The sequence below is a fragment of the Xenopus tropicalis genome, chromosome 1 (genome assembly GCF_000004195.4).
Source record: "Xenopus tropicalis strain Nigerian chromosome 1, UCB_Xtro_10.0, whole genome shotgun sequence".
NCBI lineage: Eukaryota > Metazoa > Chordata > Amphibia > Anura > Pipidae > Xenopus > Xenopus tropicalis.
The window spans coordinates 170,431,558-170,455,330 of NC_030677.2; the positions used below are offsets into that span (position 1 = coordinate 170,431,558).

The 23,773-nt window shown below is 36.4% G+C and overlaps 1 protein-coding gene and 1 long non-coding RNA gene across 3 annotated transcripts in view; one reads left to right on the forward strand and one right to left on the reverse strand.

Moving 5' to 3' along the window:
- The window catches only part of hsd17b4 (hydroxysteroid (17-beta) dehydrogenase 4), a 130,049-nt gene that overhangs the window by 13,694 nt on the left and 92,582 nt on the right, over positions 1-23,773 (reverse strand). For both annotated transcript variants that reach the window (XM_012963829.3, NM_001032319.1), the window contains exons 16-17: positions 23,220-23,323; positions 17,306-17,371 (exon numbers count right to left, since the gene is read on the reverse strand). In XM_012963829.3, the coding sequence (XP_012819283.1) occupies positions 17,306-17,371; positions 23,220-23,323 (170 nt within the window). The remainder of the gene's footprint in view (positions 1-17,305; positions 17,372-23,219; positions 23,324-23,773) is intronic.
- LOC116407580 lies at positions 456-3,534 on the forward strand. The gene is made up of 2 exons (XR_004220416.1): positions 456-664; positions 3,033-3,534. It is a non-coding gene; the product is annotated as an uncharacterized LOC116407580 (long non-coding RNA).

Genomic DNA, 23,773 nt, shown 5'->3' on the forward strand with positions numbered 1-23,773 from the left:
GACATATGAAGTTCAACCCCCAACTGCCCATCTTTCCTATCTGGAAAATACTTTGAAAAAGGTCTAAAAAGTCAACCCGATTCCTCCTTACATGGTCTAACACTTTCCGTCTCACTCACTCTCACTTTCCGAGTTGATAACAAACACCTAGAACTTTATTTAAAATTGGTTATTTATGATAAAAAAATGAAAGAAGCCACATATCACTTGATTTTGTGAGCAGTAGCAATCAAGTTATTTGGCACAAAGGCCCAGCAATTTGAAACATACATGCCAAGTGATCTGGCAGCTGATGGGGGGAGTTGCACTTGCACATTCCCAAAAAACTACAATTAGCATTTTGTATAACTTATAAATAAATGTAGTAACAATAACTTGCTCTACTGTTTGTGCAATAACATTGTAGTCACAGTTTATATGTATGCAAGCTAATTGATAGCAGAATATATGGCCATTTCTTAAGAATACAGGGACTGGCTATAGCAGAGTAAATGCTACAGAATGACAAGGTGGATCTGATTAGACTCAGCTGGCCAATCAAGAAGCCTGAAATCCTGGCTAGTCAGTCTACAGGAGAGCTCTGACTGAGAGACATAGAGAGGTGTCTGTGAATCCAACACACAGGAATCTATGAGCCTGTACACATACAGTTGCCTGGGAAGAGGTCTGTAATATTGCTGCAGTTGATGTGTCCCTGTCACTGTTATGGAGGAAGTCTCTTTTATACACTCTTTTGTTACCCCTGTATCTGGCTATTGAAGTGAGATTTGTATCTGCGTGTGTAAATTGCAGGAGGGTAACTGGCAGCTGATCTACGGCTTCTGGTGAGCAGCACAAATGCAAAAGCGCCTGAAGTGCTGTGTGTATGAGGATATAAAGGATATACACAATAAGCTGCTTGTAACAGTGCAACATTTTTAAAAGCTATAAATTGTCAAAATGTTTGTCTACACTTTATTTTCAATGGTATAAAAACATTTTTCATGATTGTTCCCATTTAAACAACTTGCCTCTGAACTCTGCATATGTGAGTAGTTAAAAAGCTTACTAGAGCTCACAAAATCAGCTTGTACAGCCAAACATATAGATGTTTCTTGTTGTTGTCTTCATGTATAAATGTTATGGGGCAAATCTTGTGCTCGTTTGGATAAAGGTCACTGAACTAGCAATTTCTCTCTTACATAAAGAGAGAAATGCATGCATGTCTTGTACACAACTAGTTACAACATTATGTTGCATATGGAACAGAAACAAACGATTCTAAACAATGCATAAAAGAATGAGAGGTAACAATTTAGGGATAAGAGTAAAGGGATAGGCTGCAATGTACAGAAAAGCAGTTTATACAAAATTGCTGAGTTGAAAGTTCTTAGGAAGTATTAGAATGGACTTCTCTGAAAAGATGGCCTCTCAGGGAACATTTGAAGATGGGTATATAGAAAGCAAAGTCTTTGTAAGGGAGGAAGGGATTATATATGGTGCTGCTGTGGAGAAATCATGGAACTGAGCATGATAGCAAGAGATAAGAGGAGAGGTAAATAAAAATGATCTAGATGAAGTTGTGATCTATACAGAGAAGATAGATTTTGGAGTCATTTGAATGCAAGTAGTTGTATTTTATCTCTCATTCTGGAAACAATAGGGACTCATTAAACACACAGACAAGAATGGTCTATTAGGGCAAAGACACATGGAGCAGAAGATGCTTGTCATGGCTACTAAACTCCAGAAAATATCCTGATGTAGACAATACTGACAATTGCCTCTGCTAAAAAAACACAGAGACAGTTCTCAGTAAACAGCATTGTCTATTTCTGTAGCTGCTACTAGTAGTGTGTCTTCACCCTTAAAGGAACAGTAACACCAAAAAATGAAAGTGTTATAAAGTAATTAAAATATAATGTACAGTTGCCCTGCGCTGGTACAACTGGTAAGTTTGCAACAGAAACGCTACTATAGTTTATATAAATGAGCTGCTGTGTCAACACGGGGGCAGCCATTGAAGCTGGAAAAAAGGAGAAAAGGCACAGGCACATAGCAGATAACAGATAAGCTTTGTAGAATATAATGGGTTTTATCTGTTATCCGCTAAGTAACCTGTGCCTTTTCTCCTGTAAATGGCTGCCCCCGTGGCTACACAGAAGCTTTATTATATAAACTATAGTAGTCTTTCTAAGGAAAACACACCAGTTGTACCAGTACAGGGCAGCATTACATTATATAGTAATTACTTTTATACACTTTCATTTTTTGGTGTTACTGTTCCTTTAAGGTAGGTAAGTCTGTCAGAGGCATTCACTTCGACACATCAACTTTGGTAGGGAGAGCTTAGTGGAAACTTAGTTAACATGGAGAAAACTACATGGAGGGCATCAACAGACATCTATAGTATAAAAAAAAAAAAATAATAGGAGATGTCAACACATTTCTGTACTAAAGTCCTCAGACTATGAATAGAGGGCCTATTGTAGGGCAATAGGTAACATGGGACAGCAGCTGGGGAGTAGCGGTTATGGGCTTAAATCTATCACAGGCTGGAAGATAAGGCAACAGCTGAATAGTAATATGGTAAGTATTATTAGTGAGAGAAGATTGGTTAAAATGTATCACATGTAGGCTGTGTTAGGGTATCAATTGCAAGCTCACAGAACTAGTAGCTCACATTTTTGGGGGACTGGTCTTAAAATGCTCCAATCCACCCACTTACTATTATGTTAATAAAGATATTACAACTATTTTTATAAAAAGTGTTTGTGTATTTAATCTAAAGGGAGATTTACAAATTAAGGAGCTCCAGGCCTGGCAGCAAGGCGAAGCCAAGAGTATGAAATAAGGTGGCTGGAGGATTTGCTATTCTGGCTGGCTAGGTTCATTTATGGTTATTGTAATGTATATTATTGGATACAGATAATAAGCTGCGGCCATTGTTAACCACCCAGTTGTGGATTCGGTGTGATTTATTTTGTTACAACGCCAGCTCACTCCTCTTCATTCAAAACTAACAATGGTTTCAATACTTTGTCTATGTTCAGTGTTTAGGTCACTGGGTATAAAACAGGCCGCTGAAAAGCTGTTCTCCCTCCCATTCAAGTTCGAAATAAACTGCAAATACATTTCAGGCGAGTGATATACACAAGCGCTATGAATACACTGAAGTTACTGGATCTTCAATGAAAGGGAACTCAGTATTGCTTTTCAGACAACACAGCATGGAAAACAACTACTCTTTTTTTTACACTTTTAAAAGAATTATAGGTGGTGGATCATGGGGCGGACAACTGCAATCTAAATCCAGCAAAATATCATTGCTTCTACTCACTCTCTAGGCTTTGTCCCCACGAAAAGGTGAGGACTCTCTATTTATACCAAAAGGAAAGGAGTTTTATAGAGACTGGAAGGAAATGATGATGTTTTGATTCTTCAAAGCGCAACGTTCATAAAATTCCCCACGTACCAGAAGGTGAAAATAAAAAATCTGCAGAAAATGTTCACATTTTTTTTTCTTTAAAGAGAAAGAAACCAAGAAAAATGCCTCTATTCAGACAGCAAAAAGCACAATTGCACTGCATGAACTCATGCCTCTGACTGTGGTACCTAGGCAGGTGACTGTAGGCATTGTGGGGTTTCGGATATTACAATCCCAGCATTCCCCCCTGCAGGTAAACTAATAAAATTATGTTGAATGTTTTATTTGTGCATGGCTAAGATTAATGACTAAAATTCATCTTTAAGAAAAAAAAAATATTATCTAACATCCTTTCGTCTCTTTTTTTCTTGGTAAATGCAGTACATAAATTTGAATGATTTACTATAATTCCCCTGTGAAATCAATAAGCATTGCAACCTTTGAAGTTAGTGTCACTTTCTCATTTTGCACTACCTTAACCAAAGTGTGCATTAGCATCTTAGTTTATAGTCTTATAGCTATATTTCTATGGGGATAGTGGCATTTTATTGGCAAAGAAATAGTCTGGCAAGGTTTCAGACAAGGCTATACATTACTCTATCAAACAGTAACTGTAGCCAAATGAACTGAGTGACAAGCTTTACTTGTGGTAACAAAGTAAACTGTACCACCTTAGTATAGCTGCACATATGTGGGGTTCTTGGATTCCAACAACATATGAACAACAGAAGAAATAAATTATTTTCAGGCACATTTCTCCTGTCAAAAGAAGTCCCTGTGATTATAGGAGAAACAGCCAATGATAGGAGAGAGTAAATGTAACATATACCAGTGAATGGGGGTCGTTAATACTGCCATATATACATTCAAATGTATTATTTTCCTTAATTTGTAAACAACCCAGGAAATTATTATTGTGCATTCAACAATAAGAAAGTAGTCACCACATTATCAAATAGGTCTATTTGCAGGTTGGGCGGTGAAGGATCGTTAAATAAGAAATGGCCAGAACACTTGTACTCAGCCCCTCACCCTTAGTTTGAGGGAGTAAAAAAACAAAATAACATTGAAGAAAATATGTAACAGGCACTCTGGAAGTCTACAAACAGGCCATGAGAAAAAAGTTAAAAAAAAAAAAAAAAAAGTAGTAGTAAAAAAGCAGCTGTTGTTTTTGATATAAAAAGAAGACTTTTTACTTTTGTATTTTTAATCACTTTTTTCTGATTGCCTGTTGTAGACTTGCAGTGCAGCAAACAACACTGTGGGCACAAAGTAAACTCTTAAGTTGGCTCTCATTGCCAACTGGATTTCCATTTGGTTCTTAAACCAAAAACAGAGGTTAAACAAAGCTCTAGTTAAATAAGAGTATTAAATATGTATTTAGTGTAATGTACAATCTTCATTCTGGCAGTGGTTACTGCTTACAGTGATAAGCTAATTGTCTCATAAATATTAATTAACAAGCTGTCACTATACTTACCATACCCTTGTATCCTCCTGAATGTGAGTTACAATGAACTGGCATTCCCTTTCCTTATGTTATAAAGCAGTGGGGACAGCACATGTTAATGAATCCCAGATTTAACAACTGCTACTGCCTTTTCATGCACTTATCTGTTATTGCATCTGATTCTGCTTGATGAATTGCTATAATGATATATATATAAGGAAACTGCACGAATAAAACAGAGAACAATAGATACATTTAAGAGAATACTACAGGACCCTTAACTGATGCACAATTATTGTGGACTATATGCAATACATAGTAGCTGCATATTCTAGGGACTGAGATGGCAGATTTAATTAACATGTGTCCTTGTCCACATATGTATGCACATTTTTAGATACAACTATTGGACTGGGAGTAGCCCATTGAGTCTTACACAATATACAGGTATAGGACCCATTATCCAGAATGCTCGGGACCAAGGGTATTCCGAATAAGGGGTCTTTCCGTAATTTGGATCTCCATACCTTAAGTCTACTAAAAAATTAATAAAACATTAATTAAACCCAATAGGATTGTTTTGCATCCAATAAGGATTATTTATATCTTAGTTGGGATCAATTACAAGGTTCTGTTTTATTTCTACATAAAAAAAGGAAATCAGTTTTAAAATTCTGAATTATTTGCTTATAATGGAGTCTATGGGAGACGGGCTTTCCGTAATTCGGAGCTTTCTGGATAACGGGTTTCCGGATAAGGGGTCCCATACCTGTATTCTATGCCATATTAAAGTTCAGGTATGGGGTCAAATATCCTGACTGCTTGGAGCCTGGAACTTTCTGAATAAGGGATATTACAATAATATGGAGCATTCTGTGTTAAGGCAGCTGCACATTAACATTTTGAAATAACTGGATTGTTTTGAAATAAAAATGTATTTATGCTACCGTAGCAAACATCAAAAAACTGTCTTATGATGCAGAAAAACCAGTCCAAAATGCAGAATGGTTCATTTAAATAAGACACTATTGAACAAGGCATTTTGGAGGCTTTGAATACAGGGTTTTTGGATAACAGATACTTGTATATAGGTTTTTCCATTTTAAACGCCGTTGGAGGTAATATATACACACACAAACATATATATATATTCCCTAGATAGTGTCAGCACTCCAAAGCTCAATGTTCCACGGGGTGCACAGCCAAAATATGAGTATACAAAAAATAATCGTCCGTAGCCGGCACACCCTTCAATACTTTGTCAAAAATGTATTGAAAACATATTGTTTTTAAAAACCGACGTTTCGGTCCTCATTAGGACCTTTCTTTTTTTATCCTCCTAATGAGGACCGAAACGTCGGTTTTTAAAAACAATATGTTTTCAATAAATTTTTGACAAAGTATTGAAGGGTGTGCCGGCTACGGACGATTATTTTATATATATATATATAATTTATGCCATTACTCTAAACAATAGATCAGTGGGACAGATAACAGACTTCTAATTAAAATAGTTTACCTTTTCTGGACAAGGGGTCTTTCCCTAATTTTGATCACCATACTTTGTCTACTTACTTACTTAAACATTAAGTACAAGTACAAGGGTGTCAAGTACAGGCTAATGTTTTATAAATTCAGAAAAATCTGAAATAATCAGTTCTACACTTCTATTAAAAAATACAAAGGTATAGAAATACATTGATGTTGAAATAAGGTTAAAGCAAGAGCAAATACAAAATGATTTTGTGGGACACTAAAAATGCCAATTGATTATGGCTATGAATGATGTCAGTTCTAATGTGGTTTGATTGTTCTCCAATTAATAATGTAAACTGTCAAGTCATATTTCTTAACAATTTAAGAATTCATCCAGATAGGAACACAGGGTGAAAGACTTCTTGTCTGAACCAATTTTCAGTTTTGCCTGCAGACCTAAGAAAAGGCCACTTGCAAAACTACCAGAAAGGAAAGCTCAATAGACATCCTCAATGTCCTCCAAGTGACAAAGCAACTTCTAATCAAGAGACCCTGACATTTTCCATACAAAAATAAACACTGTTACACTTTACATAACGTCACACTGTGTACAGAACGGGGAAAGGAGATTTTCAAAATGTGACCAAGGGCTAAAGGCATATATTTAGAAAAAAAAACATTGCTAATGGATGGAAATCTTCCATTTCTCATTTTCACCAATACCAACAATGTCATCCTGTTTGCTTTCTTATGGGCTTTATATTTTGGGCTGATTAGTTGAGAAGGTTCACTATCTGCTTCTGTTGAATGTAATAACAGAATTCTTGGAAAAATGCTGCAGTGCAGGAAGGCAGGGTTAACGCTAGCAACAGAGCTGTTCTGAGAAATCTTTCCGCTGCCTCATAATAACTGATGTAAAGACAAATGCAAATAATTTGCTTCCCTTCCTCCCATCTCCAGACGCTCTATCTCCCCAGCTTCCTCATATAGCAGAATTCCACAAAATACCCCCCATGCTTGCTAAGAAGTAGCTGAGTGTGCAAATCATGGTCTTACAGGAGATCAACAATCTGCACACAATGTAATGGAAAAGACATTACAAATATTCTTATATTTGTCATTCTCAGATTACAAGCAACTGCCCCCATATTCGCAGCACTGACAGGTACCTAAACAACAGATAATTTCATACTGACAGGGCTGCCACAAATCAAGTACAAAGGAACTGCAGAATGAAATGGTATATTATAGATCTACAGTGTTTATATTTCTGAATTCACAACAAATGTATCATGATAAAGGCAGTGAAACTATGTATGCCCTACTATAAAATACAAGGATAATAAAAGCCTTTACTGGCTTGCATTATCCATATAAAAGCAGCTGGCTTGTCGCCATTATATAGTCAAAAGATCTATTCTCCAAAGGGACTTCTACTTGAACACATTTTCTAACTATTATTAATTCTAATTTCAAAATGTTTTCCTTTTTCCCTTATAATAACACAGCAGCTTGTGCTTTATGGTTACTGAGCTGCATGAATTCATATTGGTGGTAAAACAATATTATGGCGTTTATTTAATGTTTTAGTAAACATAAGGTATTGAGAACTTTTATTCAGAAAAACCCCAGGTCCCAACCATTCCGGATAACAGATCCTATACTTGTACTATTATGTTGTGACTTCAACCTATACCTATATATATATATATATATACAGTGGTGTGAAAAACTATTTGCCCCCTTCCTGATTTCTTATTCTTTTGCATGTTTGTCACACAAAATGTTTCTGATCATCAAACACATTTAACTATTAGTCAAAGATAACACAAGTAAACACAAAATGCAATTTTTAAATGAGGGTTTTTATTATTTAGGGAGAAAAAAAATCCAAACCTACATGGCCCTGTGTGAAAAAGTAATTGCCCCCTGAACCTAATAATTGGTTGGGCCACCCTTAGCAGCAATAACTGCAATCAAGCGTTTGCGATAACTTGCAACGAGTCTTTTACAGCGCTCTGGAGGAATTTTGGCCCACTCATCTTTGCAGAATTGTTGTAATTCAGCTTTATTTGAGGGTTTTCTAGCATGAACCGCCTTTTTAAGGTCATGCCACAACATCTCAATAGGATTCAGGTCAGGACTTTGACTAGGCCACTCCAAAGTCTTCATTTTGTTTTTCTTCAGCCATTCAGAGGTGGATTTGCTGGTGTGTTTTGGGTCATTGTCCTGATGCAGCACCCAAGATCGCTTCAGCTTGAGTTGACAAACAGATGGCCGGAAATTCTCCTTCAGGATTTTTTGGTAGACAGTAGAATTCATGGTTCCATCTATCACAGCAAGCCTTCCAGGTCCTGAAGCAGCAAAACAACCCCAGACCATCACACTACCACCACCATATTTTACTGTTGGTATGATGTTCTTTTTCTGAAATGCTGTGTTACTTTTACGCCAGATGTAACGGGACACGCACCTTCCAAAAAGTTCAACTTTTGTCTCGTCGGTCCACAAGGTATTTTCTCAAAAGTCTTGGCAATCATTAAGATGTTTTTTAGCAAAATTGAGACGAGCCATAATGTTCTTTTTGCTTAAAAGTGGTTTGCGCCTTGGAAATCTGCCATGCAGGCCGTTTTTGCCCAGTCTCTTTCTTATGGTGGAGTCGTGAACACTGACCTTAATTGAGGCAAGTGAGGCCTGCAGTTCTTTAGATGTTGTCCTGGGGTCTTTTGTGGCGTCTCGGATGAGTTGTCTCTGCGCTCTTGGGGTAATTTTGGTCGGCCGGCCACTCCTGGGAAGGTTCACCACTGTTCCATGTTTTTGCCATTTGTGGATAATGGCTCTCACTGTGGTTCGCTGGAGTCCCAAAGCTTTAGAAATGGCTTTATAACCTTTACCAGACTGATAGATCTCAATTACTTTTGTTCTCATTTGTTCCTGAATTTCTTTGGATCTTGGCATGATGTCTAGCTTTTGAGGTGCTTTTGGTCTACTTCTCTGTGTCAGGTAGCTCCTATTTAAGTGATTTCTTGATTGAAACAGGTGTGGCAGTAATCAGGCCTGGGGGTGACTACAGAAATTGATATTGAAATTGAAAATTGAAACTGATAAACCACAGTTAAGTTATTTTTTAACAAGGGGGGCAATCACTTTTTCACACAGGGCCATGTAGATTTGGAGTTTTTTTTCTCCCTTAATAACGTAAACCTTCATTTAAAAACGGCATTTTGTGTTTAATTATGTTATCTTTGACTAATAGTTAACGGTTTTTGATGAGCAGAAACATTTAAGTGTGACAAACATGCAAAAGAATAAGAAATCAGGAAGGGGGCAAATAGTTTTTCACACCACTGTATATATATAATGTAGAAAAAGATGCCGCACTCACAGGTCTTAGGGAAAAATAAAGAATCAATTTATTGATGGAAATACGTCAATCTAAGATTAGATTGACGTATTTCCATCAATAAATTGATTCTTTATTTTTCACTAAGACCTGTGAGTGCGGCATCTTTTTCTACATTGCACATTTTGCTATTATACTGCACCCAGGCATACTGTGTCCTTTATATACGTGAGTGCCTACTCTGTTATATTCTCTATTATATATATATATATATATATATATATATATATATATATATATATATATTTATTATATATACTGTATATACTGTGCAGTTCTGCATCTTTTAAAAAACACCATTGCTGGTTTGTGATATTGTTATGACTGACAGTAGGGAGTACATACATTAGCCTACTGTACATGTGAATGCTAATTGGTGCTCACCTACTGGCATCTGGTGCTCTAACTTCCATTTAAGCAGAAAAACTAGAATGATAGTAATGGGAATAGCAATTACTGACCACAAGTTCAATCTTATCCTCAAATGCCCCTTGACCGAAAGTGACTATTGCTTTTACCAGTTTGGAACTGAAAGACATGGTTTAGAAGGAGTTAATCCAGCACCAGCTGACTCATTTAGCATGATTTATGGATTGCTGCCACTTACAATGCAGGCTTTCAGTTCATGTCACTCAATTCAGTTATGGTTATTTGCTTTGTAAGACGTGTTAAATTATAAATCTGTGTCTATCAGGCAGCAGTTCTTGCATTTTAATATTGTGTTGTAATAAGAATTCCTATTCCTGAATGAAGCATCTAGGTAAGATATGTTTTCTCTAGTCATCACAATATATTGGCATGAAAATTGTTTGGTTTCTGTTTGGCCCTAAGTGCATTTGCAGTATAGAGGCTTCTTTGTCCACAAGAATTAAGCCTTCTCAATTACAATACATTTTATATTACATCATATTTAACTTCCATTTATGTACAGTCTAATGAAAGCTATTCCTTATTGCAAAAAAGCAAACCTTCACCAGCAAGAGCAGTTTTATGCACCCTGCAATAAATTTAAAATAATGTGAAAATGGAATATTTGCACCACTAAGGTTTCTGACGTTAAACAGATTACATAATGGGATTTGGGTTTAAAGAATTTTCATAATAAGACAAAATGTCACTTTGCTACAGTTTTAACTGCCCTCCATCTGTGGATGTTAGGGGGCTGCTTAGAAGCAAGCTGTAGGAAGAATACAAACCACACATAGTAATATATATCATTTGAACCATGACTATTTATTTTGTTTGCATATAATATATAATAATTAGACAATTGCAAGTTTAATTGCCTGTGCGATCAGATACATTTTTCAAGTTTTAATATTTAGTGTCCTTAATTTTCCTGTTCCTGGTAATTGTTTTTCACCTCTCACTGACTCTTGCTTACAACCAATTTTCCTTACATGTTGCTTACATGTATCTTTTTTATTACTCATTGTGGCTGGCTCCTCATTGTTATTTATTTTGCCTTTTCCACTGATCTTGTCTATGACAGCAGGCGGTACATTCTATCCAGTCATTTAATGCCCCTTGTTTTCCTCATGGGGAAACTGTGCAGAGCCACTAGCTTTGGACCACATCAACAGACTAAAAATGCCATCAGCCAAAGAGATATTCCACCTAGGCCAATCAATAGCTAATTAGACCTGGTTATGATAGGTTTGGGCTTAATTTTGGGCATGGGGCCAGTGAGGTACTGAGTAAGGCAAGAGAGTGGTCAGCTAATATCTGCCTATATAATCAGCATCTTTAACTTATATTATTACACTAGAAGTAGGATAATTATAATGAAACCTACATATTATCACAGTTCTATGGGGAATAAACTAGGGAACACACATTTGCCAACCTGTATAAATATACAAAGTTGCATCATTTATACACTGTACATCCAAGATGTCAATCTAAAGCACTCAGCCAACCATAATCTACACCCACCATTGCCGGTAGTCAGAGATGAAAGGCCACAAATATGTTGCAGGAGAATGCTAGGTCCTGATATTGAACCACAACTAGAAAATGACAAGTATTTAACCATTTCCTCCATTTTAACATGCAAGTGATAATTATTAGTAAAGGTGTACAAGCAGTTTAGTGAATAATACATGCCCAAGTACCATTTATAGTCAGCTGTATGTTCCTGTAAGCCATTTGGGGATAACTATCTGCATATTTCTCATCTTGAACGTTTAGATTTTAGTATCCTCTTTGAGTAATGCAATAATTCCAGCAATGCAAGTTAGGTAACAGGCACATTGGGGTTTTTATGAGGAAATCAATAAATGTTAGCACAAATGTTTAAGCAGCAGATGTGATTGAGAGAGACGGGTTAATAGTTAGAGAGTAAAAGTAAAGAAATGGCACCAAGATGAGTAGAAAAGTCCAGCTGTATTTTATGTACGCAGTGCTTCAGGTAACGGTGGAACATCCAAGTGAATAATAACCCAGGCAGCCCGTAACATGCAACATGAGGCAAGTGTACAATTAAGCAAGCAATGTAGCAAAGAAATTGAGAAAGCAAAGGGATAAAAGATGAGCTATTAAAATGTGAAAGGAGGAGGCAGCAGCGCCACATTTAGCTCACAGCCCTTACAAGGAATACAGAGCAACAATAATTAGGGACATTGCAAACTCTTCTTATCGAATCAAGCAGTTTCTCCTCTGCTTACAAAATACAAGAGGCAAGATGGATTTCTTTGGAATAAACACGAAATATAATATATATTGCAGTTTTACTGGAAATAGTTATATAAATCTTGGGTTACAGCTCTCTGGACAGGACTACTGATAACAGGCATTAAAAATGGACACATAAATTGCCCAATGGACGGGCTGTATCTCTTACCCTACCATCATAAGGCTACTATACTGATTAGACTGGCTAATGCATGAAGCAAAGGGGGATGATATTGCCCTAGGCTGCCATTTATACTTATGAATGTTTTGTAAATGAAATTAGCCTTGGCTCTAATGTAATTCAAGAACTTTCTTTCCAACTGCTCGTTTAACATTTTCTAGGAGCTCATTTTCATATACATACCTGTCTACAAATCTGTGCCTTAAGGGCACTTACCTTCTCTCTTTTTAAACTACTATACTGTTTATGACTGTATAACAAGCACAGAAGGAGGCACTTTTGTTTTAGAATAGCACAAGTAACCTTTAGTGTCAATGCATAAATACAATTCATGGGTAGGAAAGACCATATGTGCTTAGTTACATCCATTTGTTTCTGCCCTACTTACTACCGACACGCAGATGTCACACAGATCTTTTTTATGCACCCTGAATATGATATATGTTGATCAAAGCAATGTAACAAAAGGTTTTTCTAGAATGATAATTCTAAGCCTTCTTACAAAACTGGTCCTCGTCATCGCTTCGGATATAACATGTCAACATTCTTTTGTGCATGCTTTCCTAAAAATCACACAAAATCACTCAGCCCAAGTCACAATAATAGGTAATTTCTGCAGTTAAAACATGGATTTATCCTCTGCAGAGTAGCCCATGGCCTGCTGATTCAGTGGTTCACCCTCTACAACCAGTCTATGATACTGATGCCTATCTTACCCTCTTTAAATGTGGAAACTTTACCCCTGTCAGTGAAGAATACCCCACCTCTTCTTGTCAGGTGGCTCCTCAAAAATACAATACCTTCACCACTGTACAATTCCCCTCTACCTCTACCCAGACCAACTTTCTGGGTCTTACTATGTAGGGGGTTCTCATTTGCAGAAATCCACTCTTATATCCTACTGTCACAATCAGGCCCTATTAAAGGATGCAAGTTCTCATAGGAACATGTGTACAACATAAGGGAAATATGTGAGTTGCACTAGCATTTTTCATATTATAAGGGAAGAATATAATGTAAGTAGATCTTAGCAAATTAATTTTGATCACACCTATATTATTTGTATGACTGACCCCTCCCTTATAGACTGTAAGCTTTGTGCAAGTGCCCTAATGTAGCGGTGTCAGAAACTCTCAGCTCATATATACAGTATTTACATGTGATGCAATCCATGAGTAGGACTGTGCTATGAAATTAATAAATATAATTATTTGTCCTTTTTTTTGCATTTTAATAGTACTAAAAGGAAACACTTGCATTCAGAAAGCCAGCTGAACTGTGTCTACATACAAATTAAAGGGGAAATTTATCAAAGTTTGAATAGGAAATCCTTAAGGGTTTCTTTCCAGCAGGATTTACTTTGAACTTTGCTGGAATTTTCTTTATTTAGGACAGGTTGATCAAACAAGCCTATCAAGTCCAACTAAACCAACAGGACAGTTTGATTAGTTATCTCAAAATGACTGGTCTGAGATGTTAAATCCCATAGTAGGCTGTGGGCAATGTTTTATTTTTTCCCCAAAGTTTTCTCCCCTTTCATTTGATCAATATTGATTTCTTATGATTGAACTGAACCACAGATGCCTTCCCCTAGGTCTGTATTATATTAATTCAGAACAATTCACTGTAATTTTAGCCAATTTATTACAGAGGATAAATGCCAACATCTTTATGGATTGATTAGGATTAATCAGTCACTAATGGCAATTGATAAATCTGACTCATATTTTTCATATTATACTCTGCGCTCAACTTCCAAGCACAGGAAATCAATTTAAATCTGCTTTGGACAATAAAAGCATGCTGGCTGCATGAAGAGATTTCATTTTTTCTGAGACTATAGAAACCATGTTATAAAGCAGAGCAGCTAATGAATAACTACCCTACTGGCACAGATAAATTAAATCCCCATCTAAGCTAAAATCCACTTGATTCTGTCTATAAAAAGCTTATGTTGCATTGTGATTATGTCATTCACGGTGCTACAAGATATACATTCTCCGTGCTGGGGCTAGCAGTGCATAAAGCCTTTATACTTAAGACTGAAAGGCAGCTAATAGATGACAGATCACATGGAGAGGCATAATTGAATTACTTTTTTAAAATATTGATTTCTAACATAGGTTCAATACTTGGCAAGGCAACAACAAGCAGACAATGCTTTTTGCCGCCTACAATATTCCCTACAAAAAGGCAATTGGTGCATCAAACTCATCATATACACAAACAAAACCTATTCCTGATTCAATTCCAATTGGCTTCACTGTTCCCTTTATTGAATTAATGAAGCTAAACAAGCTGCCATTAATTGCAGAAAACAGTGCCAAAATACTCAATTTACACACTAGAAATGATAAATAAACACCTTCAGTGTACTTTATAGACAGGATTGCTAAGCAATTAAATAGAATAGCTCTTACATCTACAGACAAGAGAATTAAAAGACTTTATTTAAATTTCCCTACAGGCCTAAGCAACCCTATCCTACTCCAATGGAGTAGAGAAGGACTCCACAACATCTACGACTTATCAGGAAAGGACATCACAAATATATCCCAAACTGATCTGGTTCAAAAATACCCATTCACAACTCCGCACATGTACCTACGTATGAAAATAAGACACTACGCGATACAAATCATGAAAAAACTGACAGACAAGGATAAAAATAGTCCAATTAATCGAATATGGAAAGACAAAAACACAAAACAAACTACATCAACTATATACCAAACCATCCGAACACTCATCAACATTGATAACATTGATAATGAAAAGTTACATAAGTTCAAATGGACAGCTGATATCCCAAACACCACTACAACAGACATTTTAAAACAACACATAGGAGCCATGAAACTGACCCCAGTAAGCAAATACCAAGAAATTGCAATACAAATCCTCCACAACTCTTATCTCACCCCAGCAAGGAGATACAAAATGGACAACTTACCCTCTGACGAATGCCTCAGATGCCGCTCCCCAAACACAAACCTAATACATAATTTATGGTCGTGCCTTTAAGCACAAATCTTTTGGAAAGAAGTAGCCTCATTTTGGACACAGGTAACAGAACAACTCCTTCAAATAAACTTAGAGTGGGCACTATTCAGCAAAACTACATCCTACACACACTTAACTAAACCTGAAAAACAACTAGCTGGGAGACTATCGGCAGCTGCCCGGAAAACAACATTACATCAATGGTTAACCCCAGACACACCATCTATAACATTAGTAAAACAAAAACTACATCATATCTTTTACATGGAGGCTGGAGGCAACAACCAGGAAAGAACAAAACACCGCAAAATACTTCAACACATGGCTTTCATATCCTCCCTTCCACAATCAATTGGATACCTTACAGTCTACACGTTCAGGCAAACCACATGGTACGATATGGAAACACTCAGGGAACATCCACTACTAACTGAAGCATACCAGTACAGGTATGAGACCCATTATCCAGAATGCTCTGGACCTGGGGTTTTCCGGATAAGGGGTCTTTCCATAATTCAGATCTCCCACCTTAAGTGAAAATAAAAACAAAGTTTAAAAAAAAAAAAAAAAAGACTTCATTTAACCAGAGTTCACCTACTGGTTGTCTGCATCTACTGCCACAGCGGAAGAAATGGCAGTTGCTATTACTGCCCGTGCTATTATTGTATACTACTAGCTGTGTGAAAGAAGTGCCCTGCCCCTGCTTGACACCTGCTGAGATTGTGGCAGAGCAGCAACATTTCCTACATCCTTAATAAACCAGTTATTAGCACAGTACCACAAAAGTTTAGTACTTTCGGTGAGAGAAATTTTTCTCAAGTCGTTGAAAGTGAAGGATATATAATCCTTTATACCTAAAAATCAATATAGCAGCTCACAGTTTTATATCATGTTCAGTCTACCATGACAGACTTATCAGGCCTTTAACTAAACTTAAAGAGTTGGTATTGGTTAAGTTATAAATTGTACTGAAGCTTTTTAACGTATTAAATTGTTTACCATCGGGGAAATATATGTCATTCCTTATTCGTGAAATAATACAGTGGAGACAAATTTGTGCATTTTAAAAGTCTATTAAGCACCTATGCAGCAGGACAACACTTAATGACTGTTCCCATAGTAAATCATTTATTCCAGAGCAGAGAAAGCTAGGTTTGTGCACATATTCTAGTACAATTTAATTTTCTAACACCATGTTCATTTATAAGATACCTGTAGTTCTAGCACCAAGACTGATACAGCCATTTTTTTCTTTAATGGGGATAGATCAAACTTAAATTAAAATAGCTGTGCCTACAACCATAACCTTTTTCCAATGATAGGAGTGCCATGTGTGCCAGATATATCAATAAACCCCCTGTAAGTTGGCCAACTTTCCTATTATTTGTGATCTGATGCATATTGACCCTACTTAACATGGAAATAAGCAGACCAAGGGTTTGTAAGGATGGAGATTCTAGTCTCCTTTTAAGTATTAAAACAATAATAATAAAAATGCAAGTTATAGGAGTAGTTATCAGAGAAGATCAGGATGCTAATACAAAACCTAGTAACATTTAATTTCTACTTAAGAATGATTGTACCAAGACTGAATGGCAGAACAGTGTTTTATTATACAACATAACAAAAGGCTGCAAATGAAAAGCTTAAGCATAGCTATGCAATATAAAATATATATTTTGAATTATATGGGTTGCAGAAAGCCTGAATTACCTGGTCTGCATTGGTGGCATCAGTCACAACAACATCTGGAGGTCGGCTGGGTGGGTTTGCTGTTGCCTGAAATCAAGAAATCACTTAATGTAAAAGATTGTTATGTGCAAATGAATTGCTGGCATTTATCATCAAATACCTGCACTGAGCTGTAAAGATTTTCTCTTTATCCCGATAACACAAAAATGCAGAATAAATATTATTCAATGTTCTATGAAAATCCATTCCTCTGTTCAAAATGGGGGTTAGGGTTAGAATAATATGTGAACAATTTTTCTCACTGTTTTTTTCTCTACACTATGTGATTTTTTTTCCTCCTTTCTACAGCTTTAATTAGGGGTGTAAAGGAATTAACCATGCCTACTGTGAAGAAATGTAACCTACAAACTAGGGGAGGTATTCCCATTGGCTCAGGATTAGTGAGTATAGTTCCTGTTCCCTAGTCAATAAAAGTATAGGAAACACATGGTTCTGCTCCTTTGGACTCCACCTGGTACTGGAAATCTATTGTGATACTAAAATCTATAGTTAGTATAGATATTGGTATTTGAGATATTGATATTGGTATATGGTATGGGTATAGATATTGGTATATGTGCACTTGGGGTTCATTTGGATCTGCTGAACTTGATGGACTTTGGTCTTTTTCAACCCAACTTATATATGTAACTATGTAAGTGGATGGGCCTTGGTAAGGAAATTTAATCCTAAGGTAACTGAAGCCTTATTGAGTTCAGAAATAAGAAATACTGTGAATGAGGTGAAGATAGCGGTAGGTAGCTCTTGTTATAGTACAGTCTAGGAGGTGTAAAATAGTTAGTAAAAGAGCTAGTAAAAGCAGCTTTGTGCTCTCCTTGGGTTTCATCCGCCAGACTTCAGTTGGAAAGGCTCAGGGATAGCCTGTGTCATATTCCTTGAAGCACACTGGTACACTGGGGCAGACACCTGAGGTGTGAGTAATACAAACTGTTAACTCTATGTATGATGTGATAGTATTCTATGAATATTTTGTGTACCAAGGAAGTACATTTTTCAGTTATTTTTTCAATAAATCTACTGTTCCTGCATAAGGACCACTGGCGCTTAAGTTTCTTTTTGACAGTGAACGTATTAAGAGATATAGATTAGACTGAAGAGACCCTTCTGTAGAGCCAGCTGAGGAGAGGAGGGGCACGTGGCAGCAGCTGGATACGGTGACCCCAAAGTATCTAAAGTGCTACATTATATCCCCCCAAAAGTCTTTATGCAGGTAACCTGCAGTTCTGTAAAAAAAGAAAATTTCTTGCTGACAATAATGGCTAAACAAGCAAGAAGAAGAGTAAGCTGTACTAGTAATGAAGACCCTTCTGTAAGCAGAATTTTGACCTTGGAGTGTTTAAGCCATTACTAAATACAAGAGCTCATTGCAAAACAGATATGCTGGAATTTCTAACATAACCCCTCAAGCTCTAAATGACCCATTCTGTATTGGGTCATGCAGGCCAGTGTGCAAAATGTATGCAGCACTATGTCCATTTCTTGTTGTACATAAAAAGATTTGAAACATATCAAAATGAATTATTCAGCTGAACTGAAGAAATGGCCAAGTGAAAAAGTATATTATTTGTTTTTTATATATTTTAAAATTCTGAATATGGCTGAAATGTATCTTATGATATTACCAGTCCTTTTCTTGCCCACATTAAATCACAATTTTTTTATGTAGAAGTCTTTTTTTTTTTTTTTTTTTTTACAGTTTTTGATTGTTGCATTATTTTTTCTTTTGTCAATTTTATTTAAGAACTGAAGCTAGGAACAGAAGTCCAGCTTGGAAGAAGTGGCAGAACCTAGCAGTTTAATTATAAAAGTCATCTATCTGAAGCAATACCTGCATACTGGCAGCAGTGTCTGCCAAAGACCATACATTTCTCATAAGTGAATGGCCTGGTGCTACCCACTGAGCACTAAATACAACAGATGGAATAAAATGGCCTGGCTCTTTTGTACTTTGCCCCGCAGGAAACACTAAGGCCTGTGTTGCACAATGCTGAATTCAAAGTGGGGCAGTAACATAGGCACTTCTAAACCTTTTGTAAATGATTTACAATTTTGCACTGCTTACTACTGTTGCATGTGCATTTGAGGCAATGGGAAATAAGGTCTGCTGATATACCCCTTCTAGGATACTTTGTAAATTATTAAAACGTTACGTTAAGAGCTACATATATGATGGTGCTTATAAGTTTAAATGTGGGAGTCAATGGAATACTAATTATTCCTATACATAAATATTGAGACCACTATGGTGGTTTGTTTTTTTAGTTGAAAGGCCATTAAGGGAAAAATTAGAACTGTAGGAATAGAAGAAGAATTGTGGCACACAGGCCCAGATACTCAGACAGCATGTTTGGAATTAGCCACACTGCCCAACCAAGTCTGGGAATGTATGGCCAGCCTGAGGCTATTTAATAAACTTGATATTTTCTTTTTTTTTTTTAGACAACAAAAAAAATGGCTGAACACAGAAAAGGTGCTGCAAAAATACATCAATCCAAATCAATAATTTTCATTTTTGAAGTCATTTTTAACAAGTCCTAATGCATTCTCATCATTGCAAGTTATCATATTAAAAAAAATATGATAACAGCAAATAACAGTAAATATCTGTGCTGCTTTCAAAAATTGCAGAATTAAACCAAATGCTTTGATTTTTTTTTTAATTTTTCACAACCGTATACGTTATATCACGGATACATCTACGATTGGCTCTCTAGCTGATGTGAAAAGCTAGTGATCCTGGGAAATGTAAGTTTAACAACAACTAGATGGCATTGGGCCAGACAAAGCATACTGTATCATTTATCATGTTTTATATTTTTTGCTTTTGCAGTGTTAATTTGTTAAGTTAAATGAACCCAAATTGGTTCACTGCTAATGGCGATCATTTGTCATACATTAGTAAACACGCAACTAAAAATGGAAACTCTCACACACAGCTTCGACTGAGTGCCATGAAACATCCAGTGCCAGGGTACCGTTGTTGGCAATGCCGCCATTTTAATATAAATCTCGGCAGTGTAAATTACAGATATTTAATAGCTATATTTGTATAGGTTTGTATATAGTGAATAGTGGGACAATCTTATTAAATATAACTTGTAAAGAAATTCTAGGCTTGAAGAGCGTGACTGGTATATCACTGGGGACGTTAGTCAAATTAATTGCTGTAATATTCACAGTGTGGTTAAAAGCACGGTGATAGATGGATATTGTTTTTAATTAGCAGACTGTTACTATTATTCATCTGTTTAGCAAACTTGTGTTGCCACAAAGGAGCAGCTTTATTGTATTGCCTCGTATGCTTCATACATCAACTCTGTTCTAAAGCCCAATTCTGCAAAGAACAAGACAGCATATTTTTATTATCCAATTTACTGAAGTAAAGAACGTGGGAATGCAAGCTGTAGCCATGATAGAGGGTAGCCAACACACGCAACAGTTACAATATGGATTTCCAAGAATGGTTTATGTTTAGATCATCTGCTGTTGGAGCATTATCTGTAGTAGCGTTAATGGAATATGGAAATACAATTATCTAAAATATCTCTGGCACACAGTTTAATGCGGCAAGAATAACTTTCCAGAGTAGATAAACTATTTGAATAAAGACTACACATTGCGGTGTAATTAGAGAGTTTTCATTCATTTACTCCATAAAGCATACATAAAATCAACTTCTCTACGGTTTTTGTTTTTTTTAAAGAAAATAAAAGCTAGTGGAGTGTGCACATTAAACTGCTGAATGTGTGGATTGTGAGCAAATAAATTTAAATTTGCATGTATCCACAGGACATGAATAATATAAAGAAGAGATGGTGCCCCTACGTTTCTAATGTCTTTTTATTGATCAAGTCGACGTGTGTGTGTTAAGCAGATGCTCCTACATATACCACACGCAGCATGTTCACTGACACCTCATTTATTGTGTTCATTTCAATGACCTTTAAAATGATTCAGACTTTGCTTGCTCAAGCTAGCTGACAACCTTTAACTTGCTGTAAGTTTGAGATTAATGAGTATGCTTTAAAGTAAAAAAGAAGGGAAAAGGGGATTCTTTCATTTTACTTAAACCTACAACTTTGCAAAGGCACTGACAGTTGAGACAACTGACGGATTAGTCTAGAGGTAGAATTCTTCCCAGTGGGGACGCAACCTATAAACAAAGTTCTATGTTAATGTAGAGCACTCTGTTGTAAATCCCCTAGCAAGCATCTGATCTGTAAATAAGTGTGTTGTTAAAGAGGTTGTTCACCTTCAAGTTAAAGAAACAGTAACACGAAAAAATTAAAGTGTTTTAAAGTAGGTATGCACCGAATCCACTTTTTTCGGATTCGTCCGAACACCAAATCCTTCATGAGAGATTCAGCTGAATACCGCACCTAATCAGAATCCTAATTTGCATATGCCAATCAGGTTATGAAAGGGTTGAAAGTTGCAGTGCGTGCCGAAACAGGCCAAATCCTAGATTCGGTGCATCCCTATTTTAAAGGAGAAGGAAAGGTAAAAGCTATGAAAGGTAAAAGCTATGTAAGCTTTATTAGAAAGGTCTATGTAAATACAGCCATTTGTATTGTGTACTTTGTACTGTATTTGGAGTTCGTATGTTTTCTATGTGTTGTAGACTCTTCTTGATGCTACAGCTTTCTTTCAGTTCAAAAACACAATAGTAGATAAATGGCATTTATACAGACTAGCAAAGCCCAAAGACATTCTGCTTATATATTGCACGTCAGAAATATAAATGCCTTTATGAGACGTGCCAACACCACTGCAACGAACATCCCACCTCATAGAAAACCAAGAATCCCTCACCACACCACTTCTTTTTATCTTATAAGTGCAAGGTTCCTTTGCCTTATTTGATGTGCATCCCCTTTTGATTTTTTCTGGCTCATGTTCAACATACTGTCCCTTAGGGTTTGTACTGGTGTTTTATGTTATCAGTTTCTGGCTGGCTGACTTATTACTCTCTGCTTTCCCAATCTACAAGCATATACCAGAGATCCTCTGTTCATCCCTTCCTCAGAGCTAAGGAACTTGCTTTAGCAACCAGGTACAGTAAAATGTTGTTGGGGATGTGATAAGTTGTAACATTCCTGATATACTGTGTAATGTACAATGTACCATGCCACAATCTGTATGAAAGTGTAAAGCCCCAAGCCAAGCTAAGTGAACACAGGCTCATGATGCTCCTATGCAAAGAAGTCCAAAAGTGAAATTGCAGGATAAAGCTTGGAGACTTCCAGGTTACTAATATATTATACAATGTCATGGCTGTGTCTTGTGGAAAATATAATTTTAGAAAACTAAAAGCAAAACTAAAAGATCTCCACATCCAAATAAAATAAATGAATACATTCTAATATTTAAATCCCTTATTCTCCTCCCCCCCAAAAAAATATCCATGGAAAAATGGATGGATTTTTTTACAGTACTGTATGTATAAGCCTATGAGATTAACATGAATGCTGCCCTCTAAATGACACTGATCGCCAACAAGAGAATGTCATCTCATCGTGCTGCCTGCTCATATTTGATGAGTATTCAAAGGCATTAGGTGCAGCAGGCTGCCAATTGATTTTTTTCTTAATCTCTTTTAGAACAAACTCATTGTACTCTTAAAAAAAGTAATTCAAATTCAATGACACATGCATTTATTAACAACTTTTGTTTTATTTTGTAACCACAGTTAAATATCTGCTGTACTCCATTAAAAGATATCAGCTTCGGTCTTCCAAGTGACCTCCTGTTCAGGAGACACAGAACTATATCTTGCTACAATATACTGCATACATTTATAATGAATGGTTGATTGGTATGAGAGTACAAAACTTACTTTTAACTCATTAAACATAAAATATAATCAAATATATACCTTGGCCTTGGATGATGAGCGTTTTCCACCAAATCCCCCAGCTCCAACCACAAAAACAGAGAACTGGTTGTAGCATACAAGATCTACCCCATGGTATGTGTGAACTGCAAAAAATGAATAAATTAGACAGAAAGGGAAATGCAAAGTTATGCTCCTGGTTTAATACCAGTTATGGGGCAGCTGCTGCATACTACCCTAGAAAATAAAAGTCAACCAAAAATAATAGCTATGGTAAAAATCTTCAGTGCACAAAAATCACTCAAAGTTATTTTTTGGCAGTGTGAATTTGTCAAATTACCTTGCCTTAATTAGTATGATACCCCACAATTACAATATTATGCCACAATGTAAATATCTTCTTTAATATATGAGTAACTTTGATAACTTCTTCCAAAACTGGGATTACAGCAACCATTCTAAAACTAATGTTTGCCAAAAGTACACAATATTACACAAAGGTAAAGGTGGCCATACATGGACAGATTTTGGTGGGTCAAATGAATGATTTTAGGACAACCCAATAAAATCATCTACTTATTGTTACATTAATGGGG